The 12,475-nt window shown below is 34.8% G+C and overlaps 1 protein-coding gene across 2 annotated transcripts; it reads left to right on the plus strand.

Moving 5' to 3' along the window:
- Positions 1–7,937: 7,937 nt before the first annotated feature.
- Positions 7,938–10,539, plus strand: LOC149426268 (homologous recombination OB-fold protein-like). 2 transcript variants are annotated; one of them, XM_089636296.1, is made up of 5 exons: positions 7,938–8,111; positions 8,375–8,698; positions 9,181–9,463; positions 9,857–10,189; positions 10,375–10,539. In XM_089636296.1, the coding sequence occupies exons 1-5, from the start codon at positions 8,085–8,087 to the stop codon at positions 10,497–10,499; spliced, it is 1,092 nt and encodes a 363-aa protein (XP_089492422.1). In that variant the 5' UTR covers positions 7,938–8,084; the 3' UTR covers positions 10,500–10,539. The 2 variants fall into 2 exon arrangements, with proteins under 2 accessions (XP_089492422.1, XP_089492428.1); XM_089636302.1 differs by having other exon boundaries at positions 9,181–9,430.
- Positions 10,540–12,475: the final 1,936 nt, after the last annotated feature.

The following is a 12,475-nucleotide window of genomic DNA, read 5'->3' on the forward strand; positions in this document are numbered from 1 at the left end:
TCTAAAAAGTAAAATCTGCTTTTGAATGGATAGACATTTTTACATGGGAGCGCAAATTACTCGCCACGTTATGAACAAATTTGCGAAGTCCAAATTCGGCAAAAAAAATTTCTTCTATTTTCAGAGTCGAATATTTTGTTTACGTATTTAGTTAAGACACTTTTATAAGTGTTCATAATTTACTTCCCAGTAACAACGATGCGCACACTTGGGAATCGCTACATTCGACCAATGTTGGAGGGTTGTCACAACCCCTCTGTTCGTATTAATAATAAAATATTGAAATCTTTAAGAAAGAAAAGTAAAACAACTAAAAAAACAAATGAAATTATATACACACAGTTTTTACCAGCGATTCCTAAGAGTATTTGGAGTAAAAATTTGGACATCATTTTGCCTTCCGATGACACTTTTTCAATTAAAAACAAAAAACATGATTTTCTATCACACATCGCCACTCAGTATAACCTAGCGCATTACGTGATATGCACTCCTTCTCGTTCCAGCAGTACCGTACATACGAAACAAGCGCGTACCTAAAACGTGGTACCTAAAGCGCAAAAGGCGAAGGCACATCCCTGATTCTTATGCAAACGGCTTTGTATTTTGCGTCCAGATGTATCTCGATGTGATAGTATATGTTTCTACAACTGATCCATATTATACGATGTGAATAAGCTTAAAATAATGCTTACATATGGAATGTAATACGACAATTGGGTTTATTCTCATTTTCACATCTATTTTTACAAGTTTTCATAGCACAAGCCAACATTTTGCCGTGTTATTTCGTAAAATGCCTCGACCATAGCTCGACGCTAGTTCGAACAAGAATGATGACGTCACATTCTCAAGATTCACGGGAAGCCATACGCGAGCCCAGCCGGCTCCAATGGAACCGGTATGGGGAGTGGGAAATAATACGCTTTTAATCACTTAGGGCAGGTCTACTAATATTCATATGTCTATGCCATAATATGTTATTTTTTAAAAGTTGATTCATTTGTGCATTCATACATTTTTATTGAATAAATACATTTTTTAGTAGCTTACATTTATATTTTATATGGAGTTAATAATTTTTTTATTTGAATTCTCCTCAAGAGAAAAGATAAGAAAAGCATCAATTTATATAAAGCATATTATTTGGTATTCATAATGTAAACAAATTCGCTATAAAGATTAATGGAAAATCACTATTTAGCATTAATTAAGCTTCGCCTTAAGTCCTAGTTCTGTTGATTTTATTTCCGAGTAGAGCCGATTTTCCGTCAGCACATATACGTCGTAATGGGGTAAAGAATGGTAGATTGTAGTTCATAATGTTATAATGCAAACATTTTAGATAACTCTTTAAAATTATTGTACTGTTTAAATGAATAAATAAATAATTACAAAAAGTCTTCTGTTTTACAAGTCCTTAGGAGGAACCTAGAGTTCAAACCCTGTTGATATAAAAAAGCTTAAAACAATATATATTTTTTTAAATATGTAATTATTATAAGTATATATAATATACGTGTATGTTATGTAAACAAAAGTAGGTTTAATATATTTATGCATAAATCTTATAAGAAAAACCTTAATTAATTTTAAAATTTTTTTTTTAACTTTATATGAGAAATTTTTAAATATGTATTCATTTTTTAAAAGCGTGTATCTTTAGATGAGTTATTTTATTTTAATATAAAAAGATTTAATTAATTAAATCCGTAATATCCGTAGTTTGAGAATTATGGGCATTTTAACTCCCGCGCGCGTCCGTTCAGTAAAGTCGCTAGTATTCGTGTAAAAGTTTATTTATCAAGAACCAAATACCTAACAACTCGTCGACCCTTACTACGCGTAGCCGTTAAATGCATGGTGACTTTTGTTTTGGCAACTTTGCCCAACTTTGTAAAATTTGATAAAGTATAAAATATTTGCCAATATATTTACGAGTTACATTATGATATAATATTAAAAAGAGCAAAAATAATTCCCACAGTTTGAAAATAACCGGCACAATAATGGAGACATATTGGTTCTGATCTTAGATACATTTTTCAATGTTTTCTTTTATCGTCAACAGATGTAGCAAACTAATTAAATTCTCTTATAATTAGGACGATGGTGAATCTATACGAACTTTATGAAAACTAAAAGAGGTGGGCGTTGCTCATTTACAATTCGAAATGCAAAATGCGGCGTCTTAATCAGCAGTTACAACGGTGACCAGCTTGCAAGCCATAAATAAATCACTCACCTGTGAGCCCTGCTTACTGAGCGTCGCGCCCTTTCGTTAATTTACCTCTCTGCTACAAGCCACGGACCTACATACTACACCTGGCGCTATACGGACATTTAAGAGAGGCTTATCATGGACTCCGCGGGATTACATCAGCGCCTCGACCCTGGATATCATCCCCGGCCTGCGCTCCCCACGCGCCTATACCCTGCGACACCTTCGCCGGTCTGCGCCTCGGCCCCGCGACATCGTCGCCGGCCTGCATCTCCCGCTCATCTGCCGACCAGGTCAATAATACCTTCGGCTATCCTGTTTCACGATGGAGTACCCGGAAGACTCCACGTCATCCCCAGTGCTGAACACATCCTTTAGTCCAGTCTCCACCAACGCGGTGTCGAGCCGCCGACTTTACCGCCTCGACCACTCCACCGCTGTCATCGCCGCTTACACCTAGTGTCATCGTCATCGGTCCGGAGTCATCTCACTCAATACTGTGCATCAACTGCGCTACTGACTCAAAATAAACGCTGTGACATCACAACCACCATCTTTCATTGTCTCGTTACCAAATCTCCAAAAACTATTATTATTTTATGTTTGTGTTATTTTGTATTAATTTATTTTATTTATTTAACGCCCAGAGGGCTTTTACATGTAGGTGGTACAATTGTGATGACAGTCAATTTTGAAACATGAGAAGGAAATAATAAAAAAAAATTACATTAAAAAATAGTATATTAAAGAAAAAATAAATAAAAAGAACAAGAACATAAATTAAAAAATACAGCCATTTGACAGGTTTACAAAAATACAGCTTCCATTTAGGAATAGTGTTGAAATAAATCTTTTACGTGATCCACGAAATTCGCAAAGTTAATACTAAATATATCGACATCATTTAAGTATTGGTTTCCCATAGTGTGAAACCGTTGTATTGGGGAGTTCGCAATGTAATTGCGCTTATGTGTGTTGCAGTGGAATAGTGTATTTTGTCGTGTTGTTTTTGCAGGTATTCGTAAGTTTATGAGTTGCAGAAGTTCGCAACAGTCGAATTTAGAGTTTAGAATCTTGAATAAAATGTGAGGTCGTTTATTTTACGCCTGTCTTCCAATGTGTGTATTTTTAGAGTATTTAATGAGAAATGATATTGTAAATCTTCTAGTGGGACATTTAATTTAAAATTTGTAAAACGTAGATTTTTTTGTATTCTTAATACGAAGCCTAGTGTTTTCATGCCTTTGTTTACAATTTGGTGGATATGATTGGCGAAACTTAGTTTTCATCCAAAATAATTCTGAGATCACTCATTTCCGTGACTCTTTCTAAAGCTGTAATGTTAATGGAATATTCAAATAAAACAGGATTTTTATTTCTGCAGAAAGTCAAGCTTTTGCGTTTGTCTACATTTAAAAACAGATTATTTTGTACGCACCAATCTATGAACTTGTTAATATTTGACTATAGTATTTGGCAATGATTTACATCAGCTATTTTTATATAGCTTGGTGTCATCAGCAAAGAGCAATACCTCGACATCGTCGAAGCAATTTGTTACATCGTTAATGAAAATGAGAAACAAAACCGGACCAAGGTGACTACCTTGCGGTAGGCCACTGGCCGCACTGAAAGCTTTCGATAGCAAAGATTTTATTTTAACAAATAGTTTACGATTTGATAAATAGCTAGTAAACCATTTTAGTATGTTATCTCTTACTCCTAGGGCAAATAGTTTTCGGGTTAGTAGTTTATGGGATACTTTGTCGAATGCTTTCGAAAAGTCTGTATATACGCAGTGGATTTGTTTATTTTTTGCAAAAGATTCTAATATAAAGTTTTGAAATGTTGTTAAGTTAGTTGCGGTTGATCTACTTTTGATAAAACCGTATTGTTTTTGGTCAATTAGTTTTATTAATATGAGATAGATTTCATCAAGGACCAGTGATTCAAAAAGCTTACGAAGTACTGACTTTATACGAATGGGGCGATAATTGGCTATGTCAATGTCGTCTCCTTTTTTGAGGATAGCTGGAATTCCAGTGGCTCGATTTCCAGTGGCTTGTAAAATATCCAAGGAACAAGAGGCGGTTGAATAGTACTGTAAGCGGTTTAGATAATGCATTAGAGCATTTTTTAAGGAATATTGGTGGAATGTTGTCTGGGCCAGCAGATTTGTCAGTGTCTAAGGAAAGTAATTTATGTTCGCAAGATTTTTGTGTGATATGGCAATTTGTTAAGTGTGTAGTATTACTAAATTTGTATTCGGGTATTTTATCATCTGGGGTTTCTTCATCGTATACGTTTTTGAAGAAGTCTGAAAAAATGTATTGTTTGCACTGATTCCATTCATTTGCATTATTGGTGGGTAATCCGTGTTTTCATTGTTTATTTTTTTAAGAAATTTCCAGAGATTTTTGGATTTAAAAACATTATCCTGGTAATTATGTACATTTTGTAGCAATGTTTAGAAAGATCTTTACATTTTTTTCCTAGTTTTCCTAAAGTTTATATAATCAGCTATGGATTTGCTCTATCACCAAAATTGTTCTCGGCTGCTCTAGAAAGTATCTTCCGCAAACTAGATTGGGAAAAATATGGTATCAACGTGCAAGGTGCAAAACTGAACCACCTAAGATTTGCAGACGATATAGTCCTATTTGAGGAAAACCCAACGCACCTAAATAAAATGATAGAATCACTAAACGAGGAAAGTGTGAAAGTCGGCCTATGCATGAACAAAGACAAAACAAAATTGCTTAAAAACTCTGATCCAGTAACTATAAAAATTGACAACCAACCAATCGAATATGTGTCAGATTACATCTATCTTGGACAAATAATATCACACAAAGATCAAACCGCTAAAGAAATCGAGCGAAGAGTAGCAAATGGATGGAAGAAATACTGGTCTTTGAAAGAAGTCTTGAAATCCAAGGAACTAAGTATGCAAATAAAAAGGAAAGTCTTCAACACGTGTATAATTCCAGTCATCACCTATGGATGCGAAACTTGGGCACTCACCAAACGCCACAGAGAAAAATTGGAACGCTGCCAGAGAGCCATGGAGAGAAGTTTGACAGGAATAAGAAAACAGGACAGAGTGAGATGTAGCAAAATAAGGGAGATAACTAATGTTGCCGATATAGTTACCCGAATAGACCAACAAAAATGGAGATGGACAGGTCATATGATCCGAGACCCACAAGAGAAATGGTGTAAAAATGTCACTGACTGGTATCACAGAGATGGCAAGAGAAGTAGAGGACGTTAACACATGAGATGGGAAGACGACCTAAAACTCACGGCTGGACATCAATGGAGAAGAATAGCGCGTGACAGGTCCCAATGGAAATTGTTAGAGGAGGCCTATGCCAAGAGGCAAACTGAGCTTCGGGATATATTATAACAAACAAAACATTTCTAATATTAATTTACCTAACAGAAGTTCAGAATAAAAGGCTTATTATTATTATTATATGGATTTGCTTTGTTTGAATTTTTTGTGTTGACCTTTTTTTGCTGAAGAGAGGCAGTTAGCTCCGATGAGAACCAAACTGGGTACCTAGGTATACTTTTTCGGTGTGTAAAAAGGTACATAGGATTTAATAGTGTTTGAAAATGTAAAATAAAGTATGTCTAAAGATTTATCAGTATTTTCATAAGACAAAAAAGACCAGTCTATATTTGAGAAATGGCAGTTAATTGAGTCAAAGTTGCTTGTTTAAAGTTCAGAGTTTTTTGTTCAAGTTTTGTGTCGTTATCACATAGTATGTTTAATTACGTGTATAGGGGAGAATGGTGATTGTCGGCAGGTAAGAGCGGATCATTAGATAGTTCTGCAGATATTTTAGGAATGTTTGATAGTAGCAAGTCAAGTAAGCGATCGTTATTATTATAAATGAAATTGTGCTGGTACAGGTTTAAAATTTTTGCTGTATCCAAGATTTCTTGTGTCCGGTCATTTTCGCTTTCGTTTGTGATGTAGCCGCTGTCATTGGATTCCCATTTTAGATTTAGAATAACACGTTTTGAGTTTGGGTATTTTGACAGGAGATGTTCATTAGTTCATTGTCTTCACAATGGTTTCTACAATATTCTACATAAATATACCACTCTCTAGATCGATATCTTCGGGCTTTTTGTATGTAACGGAATTATACAGTACTTAACCACAGATATACAAGCAGTACCTACCGTGCGGAGCAGAGCAGTAGACAAGGTAGAGGAAACTCAAGGCCATTTAAAAAAGATGCGACCAAAGACAACATAATTGCTCTCAGCCTACTCTATTCATTCACTAGCCCAAAAAAACTATTATAAAATAAAAATGTCCTTGAAGCAGAGGGTTTCTATATGTTTGAATATCGGAGAGTGGTGGTAGGTAGGTGGCTCCAATAATATATTTTTTCCAGTTCAGTAGAGATTTGCACAAATAAATGTTAAATGTTGTTGTTTTTCGTCTGTAACGTTCTAGATGAGTACTTTAGTTTAATCGCTATTAAAACACCTCCACCTCTTGACTTCGAACTTGATCTGGTATTTCTATCACAACGAAAAATTTTGTAGTTAGTGAGTCCAAGTTCAGATGATTTTATTGCAGGGTCAAGTCAGGTTTCCGTAAGTGCATATACGTCATGATTATGGGATGGAAGAGCTGCGTTTAGATCGTCTAGTTTTGTTCGTAACGGATGTTTTGGTAGTATATTTTCAGTTTCGTTATACTCGGTTTTTTGGATGGATGTTGACTATTTTATTAGGTGACGAATTTATATACTTTATAGTTATATTTAATGCAGTAATAACGGCTAATGATTTTTAAGGGTGTTTGATGAGACAGTGAATGGGATAAATCATTGAGAAATTTATGTAGATTTTGGTATTTTTCATACATATTTCCCTCTTACAACGCAAGTTCAAATTGTTCTCGAATTCCTCCGTCCAGGGCTTTTTAGTTCTTTTGGGTTTAATTTATGTTTATAAATAATACACCTATCATATATCTATATTTTAAGGGTGTTTGATGAGACAGTGAATGGGATAAATCATTAAGAAATTTATGTAGGTTTTCGTTTTTTTTTCATACATATTTCCCCCTTACCTCGCAACTTCAAATTGTTCTCGAATTCCTCCGTCCAGGGCTTTTTAGGTTTAATTTATGTTTTAAAATAATACACCTATCACCATCGGTCAGTTGTACTAGTATCATTAATTTTATAAAATATAAATTATTATGGTCGCCTAAATAATGTTTATATTCCAACAACAACAACGAAATAAAAAACAACATTTTTATCGGTTCCGATGTGGAAATTGTAGACCATAGATGTAGTACTCACATAGACTGGTTGTAATGTCAGAATCAGTAAATTCAGTCGTACCCACCAAAGGGTGTGTTTTAATGCGATGGTGTTTTATTCGCTTTATTTTTCACACGAATCAGCGTTAATTCATCCACACGAATATATTTCTTTTAAGCAAACATGTTTTCACTGGAGTTTCTTATTGTGTTTAAAACATGGTTTAAAATCATTTCGGTTTATATAGATTTCGATTTTGTGATTTTTTTCGTACATACATTATTTCTGTGTCCCATAGATTTATTTCGAAACGAATATGATAGTTGATTTATGTATCGAACCGAATGCTTCGAATATTAACATCACTAGATGGTTTAGCGCGCAATGTCAAAATTATTCTTTATCTACGTATTTTTATGAAGTATAAAAATATTGACAGTGGCATTGGTTCGCGTTGGTTTATTTATGACAGTGGCCAACAGTGGCCCATTGTCTTGCTGTTTATTATAATAAAACAAATACGAGTCACAACTCAATAAAAAAATCATATTTTTTATACTAAAATGTTTCAATCTGATGACTTCGATGATGTAAGTAGCAAACATTTTGCATTGTGGTAATATTTAGTTGTAGGATCGCTACATTATTTTTTTTTATATTCCCGGCGTACAGGAATGGAGCTGGTTATCACAGCTTACCTGCTCGGTAGCCCATTAAAAATAGCTTACGCGGTGTTATCCATTACAAACAAAAAAATCTTATTGTGTTTATACATGTTTTGAGAAAAAAGTGATAAAATCGCAGGGAGCGCCACCATATTGCCCTTCTAATTTTCATTTGAATTTTCCAACAGATATTGGATGAGAATCTGTCCACGATTGAGAGCGACATAATATGTATGAATACAGAAACTTTAAAAAAACCCGCAGTTGTGGAAAAGAAAGCAAACGTTTTAATCGATAAATTGAATGGTCAATTTGTCAGTAGTCCTATCAAACGACCATTGCCATGTCCTGCTAATAGTATGACACATGCTTTTCACCAGTCTGTAACAGAAATTGAAACTCCTAACAGAAACAAAAGAAAAAGAAAGTTTCCAGGTCCTGCGGGAATTTTGCCAGATTCTTTACGGGACAGAGGGTTAGAAAATCACGGCAATAAGATTCAATCCTCACAGGTAAAGTTTTAATTAATCACTTTCCTCATTACAATGTTGACAATGGTGACCAGATAACTCATCAAAATGACAATTCAACACACCTATAAAAGTGCTATAAAGTTATGAAAAGTAACTATTGAACCTAGTTTTTGTTTCATCATTTTTAATGACTTTATATCACATTTTAAAAGTGTGTTGAATTGTCATTTTGAGGAGTTATCATGGAACCGTTGATAATATGGTTCTGTCTGTAAGAGCACCGTTGTAATCTCTCTTCATGAGAAAAGGAGAGATTAAAACGGAACTCACTGGTACCCCTACATGGCACCAGGTGGCTTGCTATGAGTTCTAATATAACATATTTGTATGCATGAGGAATGCTGCATTGGTGTACCAATGAATAAGATAACAATCAGCGAAGATTTTGCACAACAATTAACACTGTAGGTCTAAATATCTTTTCGTGTACAGACAATATAGGTATATTTTCTTTATTTTAGAATTATGCATGCTCCCAAAATCAACTGCTCAACACAGTGTTCGAGGAAGGTCCATGGCTAGCAATGCAGAATGATGTAAAATTCAACCCAGCCCACTCCCGAATCCTGTTGCAGTACACAATAGCCTACGTCAAAGCCCAAGCGCTGTCGCATCAGCTTGAGGGACGGAAGGTTCCTCTGCTGACCGGAGTAGTTCAGAGCATCGATCGCACCCTGCAGGATCCTCTCATCATATTACGAGACAAGACAGGTGCGGGGGAAGACAACCAAAGAGTATTGTCTGGTTATACTGCATTGGATTCATTGGACTATTTTTATAGCTAAAGTTGCAGGCAACCTTTTCTCAAGAGTGCTGATGCAATTGCAAGAATGCAAAACAAAACAATTTATTATGCCACTGCCACTGAGAGCTCAGTTGTAACCTCTTTTGCTGTTACATATGTCGTTTATGAAAAAGAGGGAGAGCTTACAACAGATCTATTAGCGGCATCCCTATTTATTGCAACTGGTTGTGTGAACCTAAAAATAATTTTCTTTAAAAGCCATTACTTTGGTTTAAATTTATTAACTGTATTTAGAAAAATTGCAAAAAATTAGTAAATATGTCACCGTACCTTTATTGATCTTGCTGTGATCAACTTTTGGAACATGGTTTTTATACTTTTGTATGTTTCAGCTGAAATCCAATGCACACTTCACCGGGATGCCTGGGAGCACCTAGGCCCGTACCTGGCCCCTCAGTATTCTGTCATGCTTTTGAAAAACACCTCCGTCTTTACTACAGGCACAGCTTCAAAAAAAATTATTTTGAATATCACAAATAATAATATACTCGGCTTATACAGCGATGAGGAAAATCAATATACCAAAAATGGTAACGCTTTACGAATTTCTTGTGAAGGGGTGTTGGCAAAGATATTCTCTATGGAAACAATCTCTTTAGGATCAGATACTGTAACAGTCTTGAGGAATTCTTCTATAAGTCCACAAATAGAGAGTACTCATCCAGGTAATTAATTGAGTTCATTTCAGTCTACATTTATTCAAGCAGCTCAAGTTTACTGCACTCATAGTTATGATAAAATTAAAATAAATGTTGTGTTATTCAAAATTCAAATATTATGAATATTGAGAAATTTTTTGAGTAATCGGTAACTATTACCAGCCAAGACTTACTTTATTTTTTTACTATAGGTTCCGCAGCCACTAAAAGTTTAAATGAACCGAATAATCCAGATGAAACTTTGGATGATGATATTATAGCGCAAACACTCTTGGAAGGAATCAATACAGAATTTTTGGATGATTTTGAACTATAGTCTATTAAAAATGTATATAATAGATTTTGTAAATGTTTACAGATGAATAAAAAAATATATATATTTACTTTCTTTGTTTTTGTTGTTGTATCGTTCTTACAATATTATTATCTATAGCCCCTTTATTTCAATAAGGAACTGCAGCGAAAAATATGTTGGCTAAAGTATAGTCATTAAGAATTTAGATCAACAAATGTCAATTCTGAATAATAAGTACATAATTATTTGCAGTCAGGAGTAAGGCAAGGAGGGTGTATGGACGAGTTGTCAAGTCGCCTGGACATCAGAGCGGGTTGTCGTGTATGTATAAACCATATAAGCTACGCAGACAACAAGATCCTCCTTGCTCCGTCGATCAAGGGATTAAGATTACTTCTAAACATTTGTGAAGAATATGGAAAACATCATAATATGATGTATAACCTGAAGAAGACGGAATTGATTGCGTTCCACAACGGAAAAAATCCAGATACAAGTAAGATGCTCCCCGTATACCTTAACGAGGCAAGAATAAATACATGTTCGAATGTAAAATACTTGGGGCACATTATTAATCAAGACCTATCGGACGATGGCGATACCGAACGTCTAATATGATTGCCCGCAGATTTTGCAAATGCAGCAATACCGTTAAAAAAATACTGTTCAACGCATTCTGTACTGGCCTGTATATGAGTGAGACATGGTGTCACTACCGAACTTGCTCGATGGAACGACTCCGAATTCAATATGATGACGCCTGTAGAATCATATTTGGATACCGAAGATACAGCAGCGCATCGACAATGTTCACGGAATTAGGACTAAATAGATTTGCCGGCCTGATGAGACACCGGGTCACTGGAGCCAGGATGCGGCTAATGGCTTCCGCCAACATGTTGGTGACTGCAGCCTACCAGCATCAAACGCCACTCCTGAGTGAGCGCTGGGCCCAAGCTCACTCAAGACCACGCTCTGCATAGTTGTACTCTGTTGTTAATTTATTTCTTTATATATATTTTCATTTTTCACATACCTATTGTACAAAAAATATGTATATATATATGGGACGTGTGAGATTGCACTAACCTCCCCACATCCTGGAATAAAAATTATTATAATTATTGTAATATTGTATTTAAAATTAATAAATCATTATTTAACAACAAAATTTAAAGATAAAACACCATCACATCAAAACGCCCTGTTCGGTTGGCATCACTGAATTTGGCGGTTTCTAATGTCGTTTTCGCGAGTAATTTCCTTCTGGATCTGAATTTTAAAAATTATGTGTCAGTTATCTTTTGATGTTCTTTATATGCCTTTTTTAATTTTGGCGAAGTTAGGAACTTCTCCAAGATAATAATAAAATACATAATATTATTATTATAATACATCATAATTTCGCTGATTTGTTATCGGTTTGCTTCATTGCGGTTATATAACTCAATGGTTTGCCCACGATTATATCCTATATCCGTCATTAATGGGTGACCAGCTCTATTATTGTTGTTAAATATAAGCCGATTATTATCACGAGTGCCCTAAGAGTTGATGCTGACATTTTGAATCATTAAAGATGCGTTTCAACAGGCATTTTTAGTGTTCGCTTTGTTGTGGTTGAATACTCATAAAGATCGAGGAAAATAGTAAATTGGTAAATCACTCCCATCTCCCATTATCTACATGGAATGGTAATATTTCTACATTCTCGTATGTCCATTCATTTGGTAAAATTTTTAATGTTTGTAAACACTAACATGTATAGTACATTGGTCCCTGCTTTAAATTGATTTGTTTTTATTTCTTATGAGATTCTCGTAGATTATTGATAGTTAGTCCGAAAGAGGAAGCATAATACAAATACAGTATTTTTTCTTTATTATTACTCCTTGAAATTTCTAAAAAATATTTAAAAAAGAAATTCTTTCAGGTTCTTACTTTAATTTTATTGATATTCTTGCGCCATTTTATAAATATAAAGCTGAAATTCGCTA

The sequence above is a fragment of the Hesperophylax consimilis genome, chromosome 1 (genome assembly GCF_061612785.1).
Source record: "Hesperophylax consimilis isolate HC1 chromosome 1, BYU_Hcon_1.0, whole genome shotgun sequence".
In the NCBI taxonomy this organism is placed as follows: domain Eukaryota; kingdom Metazoa; phylum Arthropoda; class Insecta; order Trichoptera; family Limnephilidae; genus Hesperophylax; species Hesperophylax consimilis.

Coding starts and splice junctions, on each gene's coding strand:
- LOC149426268 (XM_089636296.1), top strand. CDS start 8,085: ATGTTTCAATCTGATGACTTCGATGAT. Junction 8,699..9,180: donor ATAAGATTCAATCCTCACAG/GTAAAGTTTTAA, acceptor TCTTTATTTTAG/AATTATGCATGCTCCCAAAA. Junction 10,190..10,374: donor AATAGAGAGTACTCATCCAG/GTAATTAATTGA, acceptor TTTTTACTATAG/GTTCCGCAGCCACTAAAAGT.